At 57.4% G+C, this 23,385-nt stretch overlaps 2 protein-coding genes and 1 non-coding gene across 7 annotated transcripts in view; 2 read left to right on the top strand and 1 right to left on the bottom strand.

Moving 5' to 3' along the window:
* The window catches only part of FANCI (FA complementation group I), a 102,062-nt gene extending 97,807 nt beyond the window's left edge, over window positions 1–4,255 (top strand). For 3 of the 5 annotated variants that reach the window (XM_053223566.1, XM_053223569.1, XM_053223570.1), the window contains exons 35-38: window positions 861–935; window positions 2,308–2,403; window positions 2,678–2,808; window positions 3,625–4,255. In XM_053223566.1, coding sequence (XP_053079541.1) covers window positions 861–935; window positions 2,308–2,403; window positions 2,678–2,808; window positions 3,625–3,682 — 360 coding nt within the window. In that variant the 3' untranslated portion in view covers window positions 3,683–4,255. The remainder of the gene's footprint in view (window positions 1–860; window positions 936–2,307; window positions 2,404–2,677; window positions 2,809–3,624) is intronic. The other 2 variants (XM_053223568.1, XM_053223567.1) reach the window with 2 other exon arrangements.
* POLG (DNA polymerase gamma, catalytic subunit) lies at window positions 3,911–20,784 on the bottom strand. The gene is made up of 23 exons (XM_027068038.2): window positions 20,640–20,784; window positions 19,102–19,881; window positions 16,125–16,320; window positions 15,062–15,226; window positions 14,787–14,933; window positions 14,556–14,635; window positions 13,569–13,751; window positions 13,315–13,469; window positions 13,017–13,143; window positions 11,900–12,136; window positions 10,930–11,050; window positions 10,622–10,708; window positions 10,205–10,312; window positions 9,261–9,421; window positions 8,519–8,572; window positions 8,299–8,416; window positions 7,696–7,831; window positions 7,355–7,601; window positions 6,006–6,128; window positions 5,711–5,879; window positions 5,413–5,621; window positions 4,504–4,664; window positions 3,911–4,050 (listed from the first exon to the last, which is right to left on the bottom strand). Exons 2-23 carry the CDS (start codon window positions 19,719–19,721, stop codon window positions 3,992–3,994), a joined length of 3,663 nt encoding a protein of 1,220 aa, XP_026923839.2. The 5' UTR covers window positions 19,722–19,881; window positions 20,640–20,784; the 3' UTR covers window positions 3,911–3,991.
* A 253-nt stretch (window positions 20,785–21,037) lies between these two features.
* Window positions 21,038–21,110, top strand: TRNAR-UCG (transfer RNA arginine (anticodon UCG)). The gene has a single exon. It is a non-coding gene; the product is annotated as a tRNA-Arg (tRNA).
* The last annotated feature ends 2,275 nt before the right edge of the window (window positions 21,111–23,385 follow it).

Raw genomic sequence — 23,385 nt, 5'->3', positions numbered from 1 at the left:
TCTCTACCCTGCCTTCCAGGACTAAAAATAGACCTTTATACCAGCCCCTCTGGAATCCCTATCATTTCTTAATTTCCAGAACATGCCATGGGACTAAGACTCCAGCCTCTCACACATGGTTCTAGTGGTACAATTCTCCCCATTTTCAGCTTTGTGTCTTTAAACCTCTTACTTGTCCCATGAGGCCTGTGTGTTTCTTCCTAGAAGGCACACGACGCCCCTTCAGGTAAAGGTTCCCGTGTTTTGTGTGCCTCACATGTGACGTAGGTCTTGACCGTCTTCTGCCTCATCTTGTACTTTTTGGTTCCTTTTGCGATTATTTACAACACAGGAAAGTGTTCGTATGACCTCTGAACCCTTCTCAAGCACGTAACCACGTGGCACACGGACATGTCTGGTGTCTGCCTCTAAGTGGGAAGGCTGGAGGCCCTGGGAGCAACCTCTCCAGCTTCCTCTCCTTCATGGGAAACCCTTTGAGCCAACTGCCGAGTTGGGAAATCCCTGTTCCTGCTGCCATCGTGACAGTCCCCGTTTCAACCATCCTTTGTATCTCTCCAGTCCCTTGGTGGGTCTGGTACAAACAAGAACAGTCATTCCTGCCCTCACTTTCATGTGCTAGTTCTAAGAGGGAGATTGTAAACCTCCCGGCGATTAAAAAAAAAAAAAAAATGTGAGGATCGTAAAGCATCACAGAATGCTCCCCATCTTCCAGCATCTGCTGTCAGTTGTCTCCACCCGGACGTGGTCCCCCATAGAGTCCCCATATTCTGCTATCCTCACCTTCTTCGAAAATGACCACTGGCCTGCTAGCTCCCATGAAGAATCTTCAGGAATGAGAGAATTTGTTTCTGTTTCTTCAGAACAAGAGGAGTCAGAGCCTAAAATACGCAGGAGAGAAGACAAAGGGGAAAACCGCTGCTGTCGCCACAGCCATGGTAAGCAGCCCACACTGCTGGCTGACGCAGCAGCACTGGTGAGCCTCGAGAAGGAAGCCAGTCACAGAAAGACCGCACATCCTGGAGGCTTCCATTTATGTGACAGGCCCAGAATAGGCAGGTCTGAGAAGACAGAAAGCAGATTAGTGGTTGTCTGGGGTGGGGGGGTGGTTGCTGTGAAATAGGCATGGGGTTTCTCTGGGGGGGGTGTGAAAATGTCTTAAGATCTATTGTGTCAACTGCACAACTCTCAGTATAAAACACTGAACCGTGCGACATAAATGGGGAAGTCGTGAGAGGTGTGAACTAGAGCTCATTAATGCTGCTCCCTAAATGTGTGGGTGCACGTGTGCTTCTCAGCTCACAGGATTTATGTTCAGGTGGAACATCTTCCTCCACCAAAAACGGCATACTTTATTCAGAAAGCGCCAGAAAATCTCAAGCTCTTTCTTTAAAAATGGAAATGGCTTTGGATTCCCATTGGAAAGGAATTATTTTAGGAAGGGCTGATGTGTGTGGAAGATACCCCCTAAAGGACATGCCAGTGTCAGGGGACAGGAGGAGGGTTCTCCAGGACACTGCTGGAACAGGTGCACACTAGTGGCCTCTCAGGGGCCGTTTGGCAGTAAGTGCTGTATTTCAGGAGATCTCCACACTGTGCTTTACAGCCGTTCCACTTTTAGGATGTAGAAACTGTAAAGGCCTGTGTCCAGGACAGTCGTAGTAGTGTCATTTGCAAAAGTGAGACACTAGAAAAACTAAGACGGAAGATATGCACTAAGTGGACTGGCTAAAAGGCTTATGGTCTATTTATACCGTAGGATAGGACTTAGGCATGAGAAAATACAAATCTAAATGTTCAGATATAGAAATGTTCAGATGTAGAGCTATCTCCAAGATAATGTGATAAAAAATAACAATGTCCTCCCTTGTGGGCTTTATAAAAAAAAAAAAAAAGTACAGAACACATCGATGTGTGTACATTTGGGAGGACCCAGAGATTACAAGTCAGACTGGGAGAAATCTGATCCCAATGGTGAAAACTAGAAAGGCACTGGTGGGCTCACTGTGTTAAGTCAGGGAAGCAACCAGATTTCTACAAATGGTCCTCCTTCCAGCCGGTCTGTAAAACAGATACTGAGGAATTGTAAATGGAGAGATTTGCTGCTGTCTTTATCTGCGTCCAGGTCCTTCGAGGAGATTGAACTGGCAGAAATCTTAGATTACTGGAATATGAGGAATCCTGCATTTGACTGGAGGGCAGATCTAGCTTTCTCCTGCAAAGCCAAGAGCAGCTCTGCGGACTGTTTCAGAGGACAACTCTGAAAGCCCTTGAATCTGAAATTTAGGTCTCGTCTTCTTTGCCCTGTAGGCCCGAGTTCTTCGGGAAACCAAGCCAATCCCTAACCTCATCTTTGCCATCGAACAGTATGAAAAATTCCTCATCCACCTTTCGAAGAAGTCCAAGGTAAACATACTCCATTATCTTCTAGTGTTTCCATTTACCCTGCCAGGGGGCCTAGCACACAGAAGCGGCACAGTGTGGGGAAACCACAGCCCTTTGCTCTGTGATCTGATGGCCTGAATGCAAACCTCACATTAGGGACTGATAGAAAAGCAGGTCAGGTGGGCGCATGCTTGCTCTAAGTCGGCACCGAAGGGTTTGTTGGAGGCACAGCAGCAGCACCTCCGGGTGGCCCTGGCGGGACCTGTCATATAGGTAGGAAAACCTTCTGTTGCAGGTGAACCTGATGCAGCACATGAAGCTCAGCACCTCACGAGACTTCAAGATCAAAGGAAACATCCTGGATATGGTTCTTCGGGAGGAGGAGGACGAGGACGACGATGACGACGACGAGGTCAGTGCCTGCTCCTGACTGGAGCGCAGCAAGCCTGGCCACCCTTCTGACTGGCTGGGAGCAGCATGGCTGAGGGGAGGGGGCCAGAGAGAGGGGGCGGAGGGGGTCAGGTGAAGCCGAAACTAAGGGCTGTCAGAGAAGGGCTAGGAGTTTGGCACCATATGAAGTTACCCAGTTTTGTGCACATTTTGGGGTAGACCTTTCTGGAAAGGGGGTGGTGACACAAGTTCTCACCATGGGGTCTCCTGTGACCTTTTGAAGCATTGGAAAATGACTACTTTCTCTCCCTGGGCCCTCGTCATGAGGGCCTCGCCGTGAGGAGTTCAGGTAAGGCTTCCTGCGGCCCACCCCCACGTCTCAGCCTCCTCTGGCCCGTTCGCTCTTCCAGTTGCAGTAGTGCCCCCAAGCCCCGTGAGCTCCTACAAGTTTCATTGGCTCAGGTCCGTCTGACGTGGAAATTGACATAAGCCACCCTGATCTGTCGCTTCTCAAAAATTTTGAACCTACATTCTTCGGGCGGTCACATCCCAGGCTGTAACACACCTGGCCCTGTCTCCTGCCCTTTTACTGAGCCGGCGCAGGGCCACCCAGCACCCAGGCGCCTCTGTCCTCGCCCGTGTCTGAAGGCAGGAAAGGCATGAGCACGGGCCTGCTCCGCTACTTTAGAGGCCTCCCCCACCCTTCCCACTCCTAGGAGGTTGTTCTGTCTGTGGAGAAAGCACCACCACCACAGGCTTTGGTGAGAAGATAAAGGATTTTTGTTTTTATTTCCACCGCCTCTGAGCAGGCTTATCACATTAAAGCGTGACTTCTCTCCCCTTCTAGGGCACTGCATCAGAGCACGAGGGACAGGACAAAGAACCCGCCAAGAAGAGAAGGAAAAAATAAATGAAATGCCTGAGTTAATGTGAACTTTGGGGCTTCTGCTCTTTTTACCCAGCAAGCAACAGTGCCCCGTTGTCCCACAGCCTGCACCAGTGTTAGCGTCTTGGTTCCGAACCCATTGAACTCAACTGCACCTTCAGGTAGAGGCCGTCGTGCCTGGCAAGTCCTGCTACTGAAGAAGGGCTGGCCCGAGGGAAACCCTTTTGCAAAAAGCACAGCTGAAAGCCTGAGTGTGGGAGCCCGCACCGCCCTGACGAAGCTCCACGGGAGCAAATACAGGGCCTCCGGGCAGAGCTACGGTCCAGGCGGGCTTCATTTCTCCAAGGAGCCTTTGGTGAGTTCAATTATCTGGTAAATATCCAGCGCTTCACCTGAAAGAGAGTGCAAGCTGGTCAGGATGCTTCCTCGAGAACTGTACCTCTGCGCCCGGAAGGGAGCGGGGAGGCCGGAGGAGTGGGCGTGTCTGTTCTGTACTAAAGAAGTTGTTGCTTTAACTTGTTCAAATTATTCAAAGCACAGGTTTTTTTTTTCTCTTGAGAATGCACTTTGAGCTTATACAATAAATCTTAAAACGCATTTTTGGTGTGGTTGGAGAGGGAATAATAGTACATAGCGAATATCTTGGGTTCTGGTTTCTTTCTTCGCATACGTGAACAGCTCTCTAGAAACCTGTTCCTCTGTGATTTGAACAGCATGTTCACCTCGGGCCCGCGGCACACGATTAACTGGAGCAGCCGCCGGCAGCCTTGAGCTTCCCGCTGTCCGAGACGGCTTTCGAGTCCACCTTGTGTTCTACGCACAACGAACAAATGTGTGGAGCTCACCCTGGGGAATCCCGTATCTCCTTTCCATCCCAGTTGGGTTGGAAGGGGTTTTACAATCCATGGTCACTTCCTTCCTGAGGCACTGGTCAATATCGACTGTACTGAAAAAGGCGACTGACTGGGGCAGGTCATCCAGGCCCAGCTTATGGGCAAACATGCACCTGAAAAAGACCCCATCTCCTCTCAGGCGTGTCCAGCACAGCCCTCCACCCAGCAGCCGGACCCCTCCCGCCGACACCAAAATGAAATCAGGGACCCAAACACATCTTTTCTCCCCCCCACGGTTCGGTCCGCTTTACTGACGTACAAAATTTGACTTACTGGGCCAAACGATATTCAAAACCTATGAGGACCCTTAGCTGTAAGAGGGCAGTGGAGACCGTGTTAATGTGTACAACACTTCTTATTTGCCCATTAGGACAGATCTGGGTCCCAAACTGATTCTGAGTGGCAGACTAACACGGAACTATAGTTACCATTTAATTAAGCCACGTAAACTAGGAATCTTAATTAAAAATACTTTCTAAGTCACATTTAACAACGTTTTCTGTTGATAGTCCAAATAACAAACTTGTGGCACTTAATGAACGGAGAAAAGCTATCTGGTGTTTGATCTGCAAAACCAAGGTGTGTGCCTAGGGGAGGACAAGATGACAGCCACTCTTCAGAACACCTCCCAGACCTCTCTCACTACCTGATCTGGTCTGGGTACATACATTCTTTTCAAACCCAAGAAATCTTTCTTAAAAGTTGAAACCGGTCTTTTCAAGACCGTCTTTTTCAACTAGACATAAAACCTGAAACCAGCACTTCTGGGGCAGTGAAAATGCACAGAGCAGGCCCGAGCCTGGTCCACAGCCCCGCACAGGAGCACGTGGCCGGCCAGAGAGGCCCCGGGGCCCCGCGTACCTGGTCAGGAGGTTGGTGATCTGCAGGGCCAGGGCCGCGCGGTAGCGGTCCTCTTCTTGCACCAGGTAGCGGACCTCGTCGTGGATGCTGATGCAGAAGCGCCCATCGATGGCAAATTCTTCAAAAAGCCACTTCATGGCCACGAGCATGAGGTGCAAATAGTCCACAGCAGAGCTCTGCACCACCCAGTTCACACGACTGGTCATAAACTGGGGGGAAGGAGGGCATGGGTCAGAGGGGAAGAGCCCTGCCCTCCCCTGTGACCCCTCTGCTCGGGCTCCAAGGACAGTGAGATTACCTCCCCCTGGACGGCCGAGGGCTCCAGGGCTCGGCTGATACGGCAGCCCAGCACGGGGGTACATGGGGTGTCAGACGTGGCGATGCTCTCCAGCTTGTTGAACATTTCTGACTCTGTGCCCCCCATCCACGCTCGTTCAGCGACCACCTCCCACTTCTTCCAGTGTGACCTGGGGACCAGGGGGGAAAAGGGGAAGCTTTGCCTTTCAGCCTCTCAGAACTGACAAGGCATCGCAGCTCTCCTAGGGCCAGCCCGGACCCCTCCCCGCCATCCTTGGTACACAGAGGGCTCTCACTTTCTTGAAGCTTCTCTCTGGATCTTGCGCAGATCCTGCAGGGAAACCCAGCCATCTTCAGTCCTGTCCACGGGGAGGTCCAACTCCCTCACCAGCCACTCCCCCTCATCCGAAAGCCGGTACCTAGGGGCAGCGTCATCATTACCGTTCCTGTGGGATCGCCTCCTGTGTGCCAAGCCCGGGGCCAGGAGTGTCCCCAGATCCCCACGGGCTCTGCTTCAGGGAGAAACCAGCCAAGAGCCAGCAAGGGACTCGCCGGGCAAAGGTGAAGCCCGGACAGGAGCCCGGGCTATTGTGGGCTGTGCCACAGTAGCCCAGTAAGGGACAGATTCCACCACGAAGGCAGATGCCGCAGACGCGGTCAGGAACCACCGAATGACCAACAGCTGCCATGTTTTAGCTCCGGAGGCAGCAAAGGCCAGCAGCCTGGCCAGAGGGGCAGTAGCAAATGGGAAGCTCCTTGAAGGGAAAAGGGCATCCGGAGAAAACGACCACAGCCGGGCCGGTTGATGACCTCCATTCCTGTCACCCGACTCCTGGCTTCAGCACGGCCTGTGACAACACCAGGCCTGTCCCCTCATGGCTCCAGAGCCTTGTCACTCACCACCTCAAAGCAGCACCAAGGCTTCCCCTCCCGCGCTCTCGGCCCAGACTCTTGTGTGACGCCTTCAAATTCTCTGACAGCCCGACCTCTGTCATCACTGCTCTTGCGCCCCCCGTGCAAGCCGCACACCCCCCTGCTCTGCACGGTACCCCGCCCCCCCGGTCTGCACGTGTACAGTCACCGCCACACCATCACCTGCCTACCCTTCGGTCTCACGAGGTAGCCGGCTACTTGGACACGATCGCTGCAGAGCGTACCTACGGAAGCTGGCCGTGCACCTCTCCTCCAACACTTGCTTCGGGAACCCTCCTAGGAGCCCACTACAACCCTGAGCACACAAAAGGCGCCGCCAGAGGAAACGAGCTGGGGCCTGGGGAGGCTCCCTCCTGTCGCACAGTCAAGGGAGTCCGGTGTTGCACGGCTCCTTCCTGTCAACTCCTGCTGTCCCACCCAGGGCCTGCCCCGGTTCCCCCTGGGTGTTCTGCATGATCATGGCTGTTGACGTGCTGCCACTCGGTGGCAACGCAACAAAAGGACAGCCTTCGCTCTATGAGGAAGACCGTGTAAGGTTATTAAAGCAGCAAATGGCACAACCTAAGGACAAACCGTCCTGGCGCAAGGTCAGAGGTCTGAACGGAAAGGGGCCAAGAGAAGGCTCAGGTGATGGGAAACGGGAGGAGAGCAGTAAAGGGGAGCAGGGCAGGCCTGAGGCCCCGGGGGTAACAGACGGGGGAGGGACCCTTACCTGCGAAGGCCCTTGGTGACGGCGTACATCTGCTGGGCCTTCTCGGCTGCCTCCTGACGTGTGAGCCGGTGGTTGAACTGCATGAGCAGGCGCTCGGCGAAGGGCTGTCCCGCCCCGTAGATGCGGCCATAGTTGAAGATCTTGGCGTGCTCACGGCTGATGCCCACCGTCGAGGCGGTCTTACTGTGTAGGTCGGTGCCCCTGCTCTTCCTGCCCTGCAGTGTCATCCAGCCGAAGGCCGTGCAGCCTGCGGGGAGGAGCAGAGCGGGTAGAGGCGGGCGTGAGAAGGGCGGCTCGGAGACCTTTTGCCAGCGAACGGCCCAGTTCCGCTTCCGGCTCACCGTGCATGCCCGCGAAGTGGGCGTCTCCAAGCACAGCCGCGATCCACAGCTCCTGCGAGTCCACGTCGGCACCCACGAGGACGTAGCCGGGTGGGGCCTGTACCATGGCCTTCAACTCGCTGCCTACTCGGTCAGGCTGCAGAACAGTGAGGTCAGAACCTCGCCAGCTACCCCGGTCAGACGCCTCCCACCCGCTCCCCGGAGCCAGACTTGAGGGAGGATGCTGGGCCTCTCCCAAGGGGGCAGTTTTGGAAAACGCCACACAACTGCCCCAAACTCCACAGTTCCGGGAAGGGCCAGCTGGCAGCAGTGAGGGCGACAGGTAAAGACGCCCACCCTCCACGCCTGACCTGACCCCCGGCCCCACCTAAACAGCACCGCGGCCGTACAGATCACGCACACGTCAACATCTGGCTACGAGGCGGTACCCAGATCACGTCTGCTGAAGGAACAGACGAGCTGTGGAGCTAGATTTGAACTTGAGTCCCGCCTGCCCCAGATCTTCAGTTCCTTCTCCTGCTCCTCACCGAAGGCCCTCCACACCCCAGTTTCTAGAGACACGGGAGAGGAAGCGCAACGTCCAGAGGCGCAGAGGGCACGTACCCGGGCGTTGCTGGCAGTGAGCCACGTGGGCTCCACAGCCCGGCGGGTGATGGTGCCGGCGGTCACCACCTGAGGCAAGATGGCCCCGTAGCGGCCTTCCTCATCATAGCGGGGGTGCCTGGCAGGGTGGGGGAGGACACGAGTCTCGGCAGTTTGCCGGGGTCCTCGGGCCCGCCCCCACTCAGTTCTGCGATCCCCACAACCGCCCGGCAGGCCATACCTGGTCACGGCACGGGGCAGAGCCGACCTGGGCAGCCACACCACCATCTGGGAGCTGTGGGAACAGATGGACTGAGGCTTAGGACGCCCATGAGGAGAATCCACCCCCAGGCTCAGCTTTGGAGGCTACTGTGCCCCCTCCTTGCCCAGCCTCCCCCTCTTCACACAGACTGCATTCAGGACGGGCCCAAAAACCTACCATTCAGGAGCATAAGCCACCTGAGACCTGGCCAGGCCACTACGTCAGTCCTGCCACGAGTGCCTCGGCCACGCCTGGGATGGACCTCAGCAGCCAGGGAAGTGCCCTTGTCACAGCAGCATGCTGCTGGAGCCAGCCCCCACCCCCGCCTTGCCGACCCAGACTTGAGGGTGAGTCCACTGCCATTCTCAGCCTCAGGACCCAGCTCCCAGTCCCGGATGCAGCTCTCAGGCCACCAACCCTCCACAGTCCCCAGCCACACCCAGGGCTCCAGCAGCTACACCATCAAGGCCCTACGGCACCACTCTTTCAACGTAAGCACGGAAACTGAAGCTAGGGAGGCAAGAGACTTGCCTGCGTTCCCACGGAACCAGAACCAGTAGCCGGGCCTTGAGACCACAGCCCGGCTGTCCCTCCAGTGCAGCACAGACAGGGTCAGGGCCCCTGGGGTCAGGGGTGCAAGGTGGGGGGGAAGGGGGCCAGGGCTGCCACGGCGTGGCCAGGGGTATATACAACATGTCTCTGCCCTCCGACAGTGGCCCACCTGATTCGTTTATGGGCATTCCTCCAGAAAGAAATCATTTTGTTGATTTCCAAGGCACGGGGCCCACTCGCGCCTCCTGGGCCGGCCTGTAGCGTGCCGTCCTCCATCTTGGGCAAGAAGTCCTTGGCAAAGGGACTGCCCACATTGAAGCTGCTGCCATCCTAGAAAGGGCAGAGGAAGCAGGGGCTGGAATCTGGTGGCAGACCCCTGGCCAGAGAGCCCATTGATGCCCTGTGCACCTCAGCTCCGCCCAACACCGAGCCCAGAACCTCGTGCAGAGCCGCCTGGGGCAAATCCCTGATTGCAACACACCCGCTCCCTTCACGACACAGCGATCCCCCCTTGTCCGGGGGGGGGGGGTGTTCCAAGATCCCCAGATGCCTGAAACCACAGACAACGCTGACCCATACGTGCTTTTTTTCCTTATGTATCTACGATAAAACTTAACTACACGCAGGGAGATTAACAATACCTAATAGAACAGAACGGAGCAATGATCTGTAATAAACGTGAAGTGAATGTGGCTTCCCCCTCTCAAGACATCTCACGTACTGCATTCACCCTCCTTGTGCTGACGTGAGATGAAGGGAGGGGAGTGACGCAGGCACTGGGACCAGCGTTAGGCCGTTAGTGACCTTCTGATGACACGTCCGAAGGAAGATCATCTGCTTCCGGACCACAGTTGACCCGGGCAACTAACCATCAGTCAACAGAAGCCATCATGCGACAGATGTGGTGGCGGACACCCAACAGGCCCTATGTCATTCCGTCCCACCACCACGCCCCTCGGAAAACACACTGAGAGACGGTGAGCCGTCCGGGGTCACGCTCTGCCCCATCAGGCGTGTCGTTCCTGCAGAGGGTGGTTCCGGGCCCGAGTCACCCTGGGGGCCCGTGGGCCCCGAGCACAGCAAGGGCAGCACAGCCGTGAACCGGACACACACCTTGTGAGGCAGCTTGAAGAACCAGCAGCCGGGAACATCCACGTCATTGTAAGGTCCGTTGCCATGGTGATAGGCCGGCTGGCTGGCTCTGGGGCCACCAGCAGCAGTCTGTGGGGGCCACACACCTAGATGAGGCCCTGCTCCAGCACCTGCATTCAGCGAGGGCCACGGGGTAGGGCGTGGGAAAAGGGCCTGAAGCGGCGAACAGGAAGCTGGGAGATGGCAGGACGGCCCCAAGGATCAGGCTTCCTCCTAGGCCTCCGACAAACGCCGGGCAACCCAAGGGCAAGGCAGCTTCTCCCCAACCCCCCGGAGACCTCAGGAACTCTCTGGCAGGGAAGAGCGACTTGGGCACAAGAGCAGGGCCTGGCCACCCAGCACCCACCCAGAGAAGCCCAGAGCAGAAGCCCCGCTCACCGGAGCCGGGGGCTGATCGGGGACTGCTGCTCCACAGCGCTCCTCCCTGGCCTCCGCCTCCGCCTCCAGGCAGCCCAGCTCTTCCACCTGGATGGGCCCAGGTGCCCAGAAGTGAAGCAGGGGGCCAGGCTGGCCCAGCTCCACCAGCCCCTCCCCAAGACACTCACACAGCCCAAGCCAGCCTGGGGTGAGTGACCCAGTGCCCCCAGTGTCGTCCCCCCACCCCCACCCCGCACCGCCCCCAACAAGGCTGTGGGTCCTTGGGAGGGAGCAGAGACTCCAGAGCCCAGGTTCGGGGCCGCCCTCACCGTCTGCCACACGGCGCTGTCGTCGGCGAGCAGGAACTCCTCCGCCAGGCCTGCCTCCTGGGGCTCCGGCTGCTGCTTCCCCTGTTCAAGACAGTGCTTCCTGTACAGGGACTCGATGGCTCTGGGCAGAGAACAGCAGCAGCAGCCTCTGATTACTGGGGCCCGCTCGGGGCCAGGCAGCTCGCTGGGGGCCTTCCACAACTCCCTGTCAGTCCTCAGAACCAGCTCTGAGGCAGAGCCGGACGGCGCTTTCCCTGGTTCTTCAGGAGTGGCAAATCACAAGGGACACGGCCCACCGGTGGCAGGCTAGGGTGCCAGGGCTGGTCTGACCCAAATCTAAGCTCCTCCCGAGCACACGGCCACTGCCTCCCCTGGAAAAGCTCTGCTCCCCTGGAGCGGAGGGAGGTCAAGCCCGGCCGCCCCTGCTGGACCCCAGCCCCTTTTGTCCCAAAGACCCCGCGGATGACTCAGGCTGTCCTACAGAGCCAGGACTCTCAACCCGGGCCCCATCAAGTGCCATGGCTTGTCCCCAACACCTGTCAAAAGCTCAGGGTTTAGGGCCTTAGACAAGTCAGCCGGCTTTCCTAGGCCTTTATTCTGCCAGCTCTAAGATGGGGATAACCACGGTGTCTCACGTGAGGGGAGCACCGCAACAAAAGGTTTACGAACACAGAACATCGCTAGCGCTCAGTACCTTACACTCAAGCCCGTCTGCCCTGCTGCCCTGCTGCTTCTGACGGCCCCTGCTCTGATGTTCCTGTGAAGGCAGCTGGGGTCCGGCAAGACCCAAGGGCAGGGCATTAAACCTCCACAGGGCGCCAAGGCCCGGGTGGAAAGGGCAGCCACGGAAAAAAGAACCCAGACTCTCAGACCCCAGCTCTTCCCACTAGCCCGAGCTGGGCTTGCGTTGTTCAGCAGGGGGAAAGGGTCCTTAGGCTCCGCCCCTTCCTGCCCTGAGCCTAAGCCTCACCTGTAGGGGCAGGCCACCCCAGCTGATGCCAGGGCAGCTTCCGCCGGTGCCTTAGCCAAGTTGTCCCGCCGCCCGGGCACCAGGTACCCCCAGCCATGCCGCTCCGAGAAGTGCAGAGGAAAGCCATCCCAGGTCATCGCCATGAGTTTGGGAGTGACCCGCATCTGCAGGCTGAGGAGGCTAGGGCCCGGGGTCCATGCAGGGTCATCTAACCGGGGGCAGAGCTTCCGGTACCACCTACGCCCCGCCAGAAGAGAGCAGTGTCACAGTGGTGGGGGGAGGACAGCATGGGACTGCAACCCGGGTTCCTTCTCCCGTGACCTGACCCACCCATCCTCGAAAGCCCCCTGGGCTTTCTGATGACTTCAGTCTATAGTCACCGGATGAGCCAGGGCCCCATGAAGTCCCCTAGAATAATTCAAATATCTGAAGAGAAAGATCCTACATCAGGCCCACAAGCATGGCCCAGGACTGGGCTCCCTCCCAAGCTCCATTTCGTACAGGGTGACAGGCCAGAGGAGACAGCACATCTGTCCCCACCGCTGCTCTAGAGACCCGCCAGGGCCTCCCAAGCTCCGCCTCTCACACACAGTTAGTTCACCACGGCCAGCACAAGGCGGTGAGGCACCCCGCCCAAGACGACACACCCCGGGTCACGCAGGTGCCGAGTCAGCACCCCGCTGTTCGCCCTGGCCGCCCATTTTCTCATCTCTGCCAGTCGATGAGGCACAGATAAAAAATCACCTCCTCAAGGAAGCCTTGATTTCCCCAGAGAGAATTAGGTACTGCCTCAATCCTGCTCACTCCTCCTCCTCATCGTGGTTACAAAGACCGGCTGCACTGGCCAGTCGTCACACCTGGCTCCTCCTAGAAGGGGCTCCTGGAAAGGAGCCGTGTTCCTATCTGTGCAGTGGCTGCCGTGGGCCCGGCACACGGCAGGTGTTCAGTGTACTGGTACTGAGTGAGACCAGGGAGCCGGGGGTCAGAGGGAGCAGACGCCAGGAGGACTGGAAGACAGCAGAACGGATGGCAGCCAGGCAGGAAGGGCCCACACGCACACCACCTCTGTGCTGGGGCCCGGAACACGGGAGGCCTAACGGGAGGGGACAGGACTCACCCAGGGTGTCCAGGAAGGTGCTGGGGGCGCTTGGGCAGGATCTCTGCGGTCCCCTTCAGATGCTCCAAGCAGGCGCGGGCCGTGACATCTCGCTGAGCCTCCTCCTCCTCACTGGGGGGGCCGGGGTCTGCACGGGGTGGGCAGGACGATCAGGCCCGGGGAGGAAGAGGCTCTCAAGAAGACCTGCCCGGCCGACTCCTCCCCGGAAGGCTGAAGCTGCCCCTTCCGATGGCCCCCTGGGGCCCAGGACCTCCCCAGGGACCACCTCTGCCCCCACCTCCCACCGGTGCTTCCCCACCTTCCTGGTCCTTGGGATCCCCAGGGGCCCCAGCCCCCTCGGTGGGCAACTGGCTGGTTGCAACTGGCTCCTTCCTCTTCACCTGCTTCACCTTCTTCTGTTTAAACTCCTGCAGGCCCCACTCCAGGTCCCAGAGCCAAGGGTCTTCTTTGTACCTGCAGAGCCAGGCCACCAGGGCAGGGGACGGCCAAGCTAAGGCAGGCCTCTGGCCGGCCCACGCACCCCTAGATCCTGCCCTCCCAAGGCCTGGCTACCTCTCTCCTGAGAGCAGCTGGCAGGCGTCGTCGGCCAGGTCCATCAGTGACTTCTTCATCTCCCGCTGGAGCTCGTCGTAGGTGCTCTGTGCCTCGGCCAGGTACCGCTCCCAGTTCTGGTTGACAGGCAGGTAGGACACACCCATCTCCAGCATGCCGGCCAGGGTCACTGGGTGGGGACACCTGGGGGGCAAACGCCAGGGTGGTCATCAATGACCACAACAAAGCGGGCTTGGGCCCCAATGCCTGAGCCAGTCCGGAAAGCCGCAGCCCAGCCACCCACGTGGCACAGCTCTTAAGCGAGACCAGGCTCTCGACTCCAGCTTGACTACATCATAGCCGTGAGACAGTGGGCAAGTCGCTTCACCTCTCTGAGCCTCAGTTCCTATATCCATAAGCTGGATAGATATAGGGGTAACCCCATCCTCGGGGGTAACACGGGAATTACAGATCCAAACGTGAAAATGGCTGCCACCCCCTGAATAACAGCTAAGTGCCAGGCGCCGTGCTCACAACTGGGGTGGTCCGGTGCTGTCTGTGTGTGCTTCACAGACGGACACACTGAGGCTCAGAGAAACCTAGTGACTTGCCCAAGGGCAAACGAGTTAGGACAGTCAAGATTTGAGCCAGGCTAGGTGACACTTGTGACTGGCCACACCGTAAGAGTGACTCACTGGCAAACGTGACCATGATGAATGTGAAGGATTCAGATGGCCGGCTCAGGATCTGGGTACGGAGAGGGCGCTGAATGACCCAGGACCAGGCACGTGAAACTCGGGCACAGCCCTCGGCCCTCCCCTCCAGGCCTCTGTAGAAACCCAGAGCCCAGGACCCAGGTGGCCACCGATACACTGAGTAGCTCCATTCTCGCAACCCGGAAAGGCCAAGGTCCACAGCCTGAGAAAGACCCAGCGCCACCTGAAGACAGAGGACCCAGGTACCGGGAACCTGCTGACCCCCAGGGTTCTCACCGGGGCCCCCCCTCACCTCTCCAAGAAGAGTGGTAGCTGCTGCTGGAAAACCTCATAGGTGGCCCACACGTCCTGGGCACAGTACTGCATCAGGTCCTGGCACAGGCGACAGGAAGGCGCTGGGTGGGCAGCCATCCCACTACCATCGCCAGGTCTCAGGGTCAGGTCTGGCAGCTATACTCCCCGGGGTCGGGTCGGCTAGGGTCTGCCACACCCACCTCCCCAGAGCCCCGCTCCAGCGCCGTACCTGGAAGTTCTCACGGATGTCCTTCATGCTACCCTTGACAAACAGCTCTCGAGGCTCCTTCTCTAAGGGAGGCCCCCCCACGTAGAGGCTGTGCACGTCTGCCAGGTTATTGACACTGCTGATGTCCAGCCAGTCCCAGGCTGAGATCTAGGGTTGGGGGCCCGGAGCAAGGGATACAGCACATCAGCCTGGCCTCGGGACAGACAAGCAGGCAGGCAGGCTGCTGAGACGGTCCCCCAAGCGCCCCGCTCTGGCCTCCGGCAGCGAGCTCTCACCACTGGGCCGCTGGCTTTGTTTTGGGACTTCTGGCCTCGCTGCGTGGGGTGCCGGGCCTTGCGCTTGCCCTGTTTGGCTGCCATCCACAGACTGCGCTGGAAGCCGCTGAGCCCCGAGATGGCCATGTGCATGCTCATGGTGTCCAGAAAGCGCATGCGGGAACCCTGAGGAGGAGAGGGGCTGCGGCTGGGGCCACTCCAGCCCTGCTTCGGTGCCGTCAACCCACCAGCCCCACCTCGGCCTCCTCCGGTCACACGGCCTTCCGACGCTGAAGACCAGCTCACGCGTGCTCGTGCTTCTCCCTCCGACTGTGATGGGCCTGCCCTCCCAAATCCGAGCCACCCCTGCAGGTGCGGGCCTGGCTCAGTCCCAACACTCAAGTCCCCCCGGCCTCCAGCAACAGCTCTGAGGGCCGCCTTGGGAACAGAGTGTCCAAAACGAGGCCTTCCGAGCTCCCAGGCTCAGTCCCTGGCCCAGCCCTGCTACTCACAAGGCTGTGTGAGCCTCGGCTATAAGCCAAGGCTGCTCTCGCCTGCCCTTTCTCCTGGGGTGGTTGTGAGGAGGCGATGAAAGGACACCTGTCATAAAATTCAGGATGCCACAAGCACCCACCGGGCGTGGTTCTGAGTGTCTGACGTGCGCACTGTTCAAACCTCCCCAGGGATACTACAAGGCAGCTTCTGCTAGCTTCCTTTTTTGACAGATAATGAAACCAAGGCTCTAAGGAGCCTCTATCTAATCTCTCTTTTCACAGATAAGGAAACTGAGGATGTTAAGGCGCTCACACTGCTGGTCCCTGGCTGAGGCAGGATGTGAGCCCAGGCTGTGTGGCCAAAGACCCACACGAAGCTCTAAAACGCCACACAGAGACAAGACATGTTAGTACTCTGTGACGACTCAGGTCCTGTACCAGGCGAGTCCTGGGCACAAGGACCAGGGGCAAGGCTGGTCAACAGGAGGCCCTGAGCTGCTACAAGAAGAGCAACGTCTTCCCTAGCCACTGAGATCAGAGGTCTGGGGCCACCCCACGCCAGAACCTCCAGCTGGCCCCAGGAACCTTACCTGGATCAGGTACTGCTCCCTGATATGGGCGCGATCAAAGCAAACGTTGTGCCCCACCACCAACTGCTCCTGCCAGTCCCGCTGGGTGGGGCCGCCGGCGCTGGCAGGGACCTCCAGAGGAATGAGGTCAGCCGGCGACAGCTGGCTGGTCCAAGAGTAACGCTCTTCCACCAGCCGCCGGCTGCACCAGGAATACCTGAGGGAGGCGAGAGGCAGACGGGTTCGGCACAGAGGCATTCAACTCCCGCCCCACAACACCCACCGCGCACCTACCGCCACACGCCAGGTCCTGCACTAGCGGCTGGGACACCAGGAAGACCAAGGGGTGCTCCTGACCCTCACAGAGCTGGAGGTCAGGTGGGTGTGTGGGAGGGAGGTTATAAAACCTTTACTTTTCACTTCCATGGATAAAAACGGAACTAAGTGCCACAGTACTGGGTGACCAACACAGGCATCCAGCCCGGGCCATCAAGGCGCTTGCTAGGTCCAGTGTTCACAAAGTCTGTGCTGTTTATGAACGCTGTCAACCCCTCAGGTCTCTAAGCACAAGACAGCAGGTGTTCAAAATGCTAGCGAAGGAGAGAGACAATTACAACAGAATCCAAAGTGGAAAAATGTTTTTTTAGTTGAAAGTGGCAAAAAAAGAAAACAAACAAAAAACTAAAAGCAAATGCTGCACATGTACAGGATGAATCACCCAATGGCTGGACAGATTCTGAAGGACAGACCGAATTCCACATCTTGTGGGCGGTGCTGTGCAATGGAGGGACCGTGTGCTCGTGGGGGGGGGGGGGGGGGGGCGGGGCCGGGAGGGACTGAGGACCCGAATTCGGGACGGGGGGGGGGGGGGGGCAAAGGGGGTGGGGGAAGGCTGGAGTGCGCTCAAGATCCACGGGGCTAAGCGTGCGGAAATGGCCACTGAAGAAAAAGCCTGCTGTGAACGACAGATCATGCCAACGGATCAGAGCCAGTCAGCGTCAAAGTGGTGACCAGGCAGCGTGTGGCCAGCACAGGTGCAAAGGAGCTTCCTACAACCCTCTGCAGGGATTGGGGCGGGGGCCAGGGGCCATCTGCCTCAACAGTTTCAACAAACATGAAACTGTTTCTTAAGAGGAGGGGGCTACTGGCAGAAACAGATTCCTAGTTTTCAAACTGCTGAAATCTAACTCACACTCCAACTGCTGCTGATACACTGGGGCGCAGGCTGAAACCTCCTCCCCGCTTTCAAAGCCCTTGAAAACACCCCTGAAGAAAAGGCTAGAAGATGTCAAATATTCGAGGCTATGGTGAGGACAGGAACTGTAGTAGCAATAAAAAGTCATGCTGGTGGCAAGATCCGGGTCTACGGCTGTGCACGAGAGCGGTCTTACTATAAATTTATGATTAAAAAAAGAAAGAAAGAAAGAAAGCAAGCAAGCCAAAACGCAAACACCTTTGGAACATCTAAGATGAGTCAGATCAATGCCATTAATACTCTACGCTTCTCTTATGAGTCTCAGATAAATGCTGACACCCGTGTGATGCCCCTCTCGGCTGACGACCACGGTCCTTACTGGCGGCCCTGGGAAGCTGCCCTATGGGATGTCTAAGCCCCCCACCGATCCCACCCCCCCCCAAAGTTTCCGGCTGTTCTGGAACTTGGTGTTACACAGCTATGGGGCGGGGACATGCCCAAGTGCGAAGTGGACTGCTATGAGGGCCCCCACCTGGTAACCCTGCTCCCCACCATAGCCGGGCTCCCAGGAGGCAGGTCCCCAGATACGCCCAGGCCTCAGCAGTGCCCCTGGCACCTCTGGCGGCAACGGGATGAAGATGAGAGGTGGACGGGAAGGGCAGGGAAAGGAAGGAGGAGGAAGAGAAAAGGGGACTTCAGGTAAAATGGCCAAAAAGGACCAAGAGATCCAAAGACAAGTCTTTCTTGCCACTGGTTTCCTAATTCTCCTTCTGCCACCATGGCCTGCTTTACCTTCTGAAACGATGGGCGCATTCCCTCTATCTTGACCGAGTTACATATAAGCACTGAGAGGCTCATCTTCACTGGAACTAAATCAATGCGGAATCTAGTTTCGCCCTTTGCAGCCATTAATGCCTACCTTATCTATTTAGCCATGTTTTCACCATTTTCAACTGCATATTTAACATTTCGCAGCTTTCTTTACAAAGATGTAGCTTCCAATAGGAATAAAGAAACTGCTAACTTTTTTGCTGGCCATGCCTGAAAGCTTTAAGGTTGTAAATAGTATTTTAATCCTGGAATGAAGAATAAAAAAGGGGAGAAACAGGACTGCCATCATTGTTTGAAAAAGAAACGTGGGTAGCACTTAGAAAGTTATTTCAAAAGAAGAGAGATTTGGATATACCTTTTGGGGACCAAAATGCCTGCTTGGGAGGCTGGGGGAAGGAAGCAATGTTTCTCAACTGGGGATGGTGGGGGGCGGGGGGTTGCTGCCTCGGGGTGGAGTACATTTGTGACTTGCCAGAATACTCGCTCTGGTATTTAAGAGAGCGGCTGGGGACGCCAAATGTCTTATACCTCCTGGGACAGTCCCACAAAAGGGAGAGTTCTCCTGCCCACAATAACCAATAGTGTCCGCAGACAGAAATGCTGTTTAAATATTTTGGACTAACTTCTCAGGAAGCTATGAGGGGAGGGGGGGAAAGGCACCAAATCATGGTAACCACAAGTGCTCTCCCCGTCAGTCCCAAGTACAACGGTCTACTGACATTCTCCACATGGCCCCTATCACCACCTGACATCTGCCTGGGAGTCTGTTTCCTGCCTGTATCTTCCCTCCAAAATGGAAGCTCTGTGAAAGCTAGGGTCAAGCCTCTTTGAGTTCACCAAGGAATCCGCAGTCCCTAGAAGAGCACCCGCCTGGCACACAGTGGGAGTTCAATAAACGTTCACTGAGCCAAACTATTAAGCTGGGCCCCCCACGTGAGCTGAAGTCCCCACCCAAGCCCAGCCCCTACTTACCAGGCCGAGGGGGATATGGCCACCGCCAGCGTGGGGCAGGTTCCCTCTGCCAAGCAGACCTCCACGTCGAACACCAGGGCCCGCTCCTCGGGGATGGCCACGGGTACGGCCTCCCCCGCGGGGCCGTACTGGGTCCAGCCCTCCGCCCAGGCCCAGCTCGGGGGCCGGGGGGGCAGCCGGGCCCGCAATAACGAGTTGGCCGCCTCCAGGTAGGGCAGGCTCTGCTTCTGGGCCAGGAGGCGGAAGTGCTGGTCCAGGCTGCCCCCGTAGAGGGGCGGCAGGCGCAGCTCCACGTCCGGCAAGGGCGTGGCCGGCTGCCCCCAGAGCCCGTGCCTCTGCAGGTGCTCGACGCTGCGGCGCACCGCGGCCTCGCCGGGCTTCTCCGCGCCGCGCCCGAAGATTTGCTCGTGAAGCCCTCTCGAGAGCATCTGGATGTGCAACGGGTTGTGCCGCTGCTGCCCGCCCTCCGAGGATGGCACTTGCTGCGGCCGCGGCGGCGGCGGCCCGTCGCTGGGGACGGGGGCGGGGCCGGAGCCGGAGCCCCAGCGCCCGGGAGCTGGAACTGGCCCTGGCCCGACGGTGGTGGCGCCGGCCACCTTCTTCCAGAGCAGGCGGCTCATGGTTGGTGCAGGGAGCCCCCCGCTGGGAGTCAGGACACCGGGCTTTGGGCTCCAGCTTGGCTGCTTTTACTGGCCGAAAGACGTGGAGAGAGACACGTCCTGTCTCTGCGTTCCAGTCAGTGAAATGGGTCTGACCATGCCTGCCTTCCACCCACAAATCCTGAAGGAGACAGACGACACAAAGTGTTATTTTGGACCCAAGGCATTTCGTGTTAGGTGACGAGCCGTCGCTCCCTGGGCACTTCCTGAGTCCGGGGCAGCGTGCCAAGAGCTTTTAGGGACAGTTTCTCAGTGAAGCCCCAGACAACCACGGGAATCATCAATACCCCTCCTGAGGAAACTGAGCTTCCAGCGGGTTCATCAGTGAACTTGGGGGAGGTGAAGGCAGTGGCTACGAGTGACGGTCCTGGAGGAGGACGCGGCGGGTTTGAATCCCGGCTCTGGCCGTTAGGAGATGCGTGACCTTGGGCAAGCTCCCTAAGGCCCCAATCTCCTACTCTGTAAAATGGGGTTACGGATTCTACCTATCACACGGGACCGCTGTTTGGGTGACACAGGGCGAACAAGTCGCGAGGCGCGGCCGTCGGCAAACGGTGGCTGCCATTACCGCGACTGCCGCGGCCCGAGGGCCTAGCGCTGCCAGGTGCCAGGCCCCGGATTCGAACCCGCAGGGCGGGCAGCCGTCCCCCGGAGCCCCCACCCACGCCCGGGCCGTGGCCCAGCCGGCCGAGGGCGCCCCACAGGGGGCGGCGGCCCCCGAGCGCCCGGCCGTGCCCGTGCCCGTGCCCGGCGGCGGCGCCGCGGTGCGCCCTGGGACGAGCCTCCGCCCAGCTCGGGGCCTCGCTCCCTGCCTGGAGAGGGAGGGGCTGCGCCGCCGCTCAGCGACCCGGCCTCCCCCGGGCCGAACCCGCCGGAAACCTCTGTCCGTCCGGTGCTTCCCGGGCCGCGGCTCCCGACCCCAGGCCGACCGAGCGGCGTCTCCCTCCGCGCGGCCTACGCAGCCTCGGGGTGGCGTGTGGCCTCCATCCGACCGGTCCGCCTCGCTGGCAGCCGCAACTTCCCGTCTTCGCCCCGCTCCGTCCCGCGGCTACCCGAGAGGCAGGCGGGAGACTCCCGGCGCGACCAATAGGAGGGCCGCAAGTGGACCGGTCCGCCCGCAGGGGGGAATCGGAGACTTCCGGGTGGGCTCTCCCTGCGGAACTCTGGGAGCCAAAGTCCAACCTCCCCTGCCCAAGAAACAAATGGGCTGGTCCCAGGCAAGCTGGAGGGCGGTAGTATTACTTTTTAGATTGTCCAAAGAGCACCAGACGTCGGGCGGCCGCGTGGCCTAATGGATAAGGCGTCTGACTTCGGATCAGAAGATTGCAGGTTCGAGTCCTGCCGCGGTCGCAGCGGGTGTGCTGATAGTTTTTGGTTAATTCTTCGCCTCCTTAGGAAGGTAGCTTCGGGACAACCTGAAATGTTGTCGCCTGTTTCCACCACACACTGAAAACTGGGAACGCCCCGACCCTCGGAAGTAACTGCTCCCTCCCACCCGTCCCTGTGACGTTGCTCGCCTACGCCTCCCAGGAGGGGGGACACCTTTCTAAAATGCACCACCCGCGGGTACCCTCACGCAGGTGTAGGAGAGGGGAGAGCGCGGGGCATCCTTTGCGGAAATCCCAGTTTACAGTCGATTGATTCGCCGGAATGACAAGGCTTCTCAACTGAAAGGAAGGTGCTTCCGTCCCCAGCCCCGCGCTCTCCGTCTTAATCCTGGGCCATCCTGATGGGTAAAAGTGCTCCCTTATCGTGGAACCCGAATCTGCCCATCGGTCACAAGCCCCCGGCCAAGTGCCTGCGGCTCCCTCCGGGCTGGGGAGCCTTCCAGCCTTTGCGGTCTCTGGCCGCCGTGTCCACCTCCTCTTGCTCCTGGGGCCGCGACAGCTCTGCTTTCGATGCTCCTTCGTCCGTGGTGGAGACTGTAAAGTACCTGGCGGAATAAGACCCACGTGAATAACAAGAGCCTGAGCCCCAGCTGCGCGGATTTGAGATCGAGAGAGATACGAGGTCAACCTGAGCTCACAGAGCTGATTAGGAACAAAATTTATTCAGGCCTCCGCTGAAAGTTGGTCTCCACCTTCCAGCCGGTGCATGTGCCAGGACACCATGAACTGATTGGACAAACCGATTGGGTGTTTTTCAGGGGTAGGGTGGGGAGATACCCAAGGAAACACACTCCTGGCCTGGTGGGCCCCCCCACCCCCTGTTGCCCCCAGAGAGGCAGCGAGAAGCCCAAGCCAAGGCTTGGGAAGGCAGCATTGAGCCTTGATTTTTCCACACATTTCCCCTTTTCTTTATGAAATATTTTTCACATACTGTTCTGGGTGCATTTCGTATACACACAAATGTTTGTTCTGTTTTTCTTTTGGCCAAAAAAAAAAAAAAATCAACTGAAAACCCACTATTTTATATAATCTGTTTGTTGTTGTTGTTTCCACTTAATCTTGTACTGTTAACATTTTTGCAAAATACCAGGAGAGGACCTCTGCTTAAATCAGGGAGTCCCTGAGTGGGGGAAATACTTGGATGATTTCTGCTAGTCTCCTCCTGAAATTAGCTTCTCCTTCCCATGTGAGGTTAGGCGGCCAGCCACAGCAGTAGTAGCAATACCTGGGACTTTCTTCCCAAGAGTTGCAGATTTTTCAAACTATTGTTTACACTCATCTGTATATCAAAATAACAGTGTCCCAAGGCCCCTGCTAGATCCTGTCATTTAAATGAGTTAATAAAAGAAGTACATATTATCTACCTACCTACTTATTTATTTATTGTTGAGAAAGAGCAGGCTGGGGAGGGGGGAAGGGGGGGGCAGCAAAAGACAGAGAGAGGGGGAGAGAGAATCCCAAGCAGGCTCCACGCTCAGTGCAGAGCCTGTCACAGGGCTCAATCCCACCACCCTGGGATCATGACCTGAGCTGAAATCATGAGTTGGATGCTCAACCGACCGAGCCACCCACCCGCCGTTAATTACCTATTGTAATATTTCATTATCTTTGGTTTCCTTTCCAATCCTCTATGTTTTATGCATTTAAAAACATTATTCTGGGGCGCCTGGGTGGCTCAGTCAGTTGAGCGTGTGATTTCGCCTCAGGTCATGATCTCACTGTTAATGAGTTCAAGCTCCGGATCAGGCTCTCTGTCAGTGCAGAGCCACCTTCGGATCCTTTGTACCCTCTCCTCTCTCTCTCTGCTCCTCCCCCCCCCCCCACTTTCTCTCTCAAAAATAAACATTTTTTTTTTTTTTTTTGTAAAGAAAGATGGGAATGCAAGCTGGTGCAGCCACTCTGGAAAAAAGTATGGAGGTTCCTCAAAAAATTAAAAATAGAACTACCCTATGACCCAGCAATTGCCCTACTGGGTGTTTATCCAAGGGATACAGGTGTGCTGTCTCAAAGGGACACGTGCACCCCCATGTTTACAGCTCCACTATCGACAATAGCCAAAGTATGGAAAGAGCCCAAATGTCCATCTAGGGATGAATGGATAGAGAAGATGTGGTATACACACACACACACACACACACACACACACACACACACACAATGGAGTGTTACTCGGCAGTCAAAAAGAATGAAATCTTGCCATTTGCAACTACGTGGATGGAACTGGAGGGTATTATGCT

Source organism: Acinonyx jubatus, chromosome B3, assembly GCF_027475565.1.
Source record: "Acinonyx jubatus isolate Ajub_Pintada_27869175 chromosome B3, VMU_Ajub_asm_v1.0, whole genome shotgun sequence".
NCBI lineage: Eukaryota > Metazoa > Chordata > Mammalia > Carnivora > Felidae > Acinonyx > Acinonyx jubatus.
The sequence above is the reverse complement of the archived record's forward strand: the minus strand, read 5'-3'. Positions and strand labels throughout refer to the sequence as shown.

Bases quoted from the DNA above. Each gene is read 5' to 3' on its own strand.
- POLG (XM_027068038.2), bottom strand. From the start codon at position 19,721: ATGAGCCGCCTGCTCTGGAAGAAGGTGGCCGGCGCCACCACCGTCGGG. The intron at 10,709-10,929 runs GTGAGGGCGGCC...GGGCCCATCCAG, and splicing joins ACAGCGCCGTGTGGCAGACG to GTGGAAGAGCTGGGCTGCCT. The intron at 9,422-10,204 runs GTGTGTGTCCGG...TGCCCTTTCTAG, and splicing joins TCTTCAAGCTGCCTCACAAG to GATGGCAGCAGCTTCAATGT.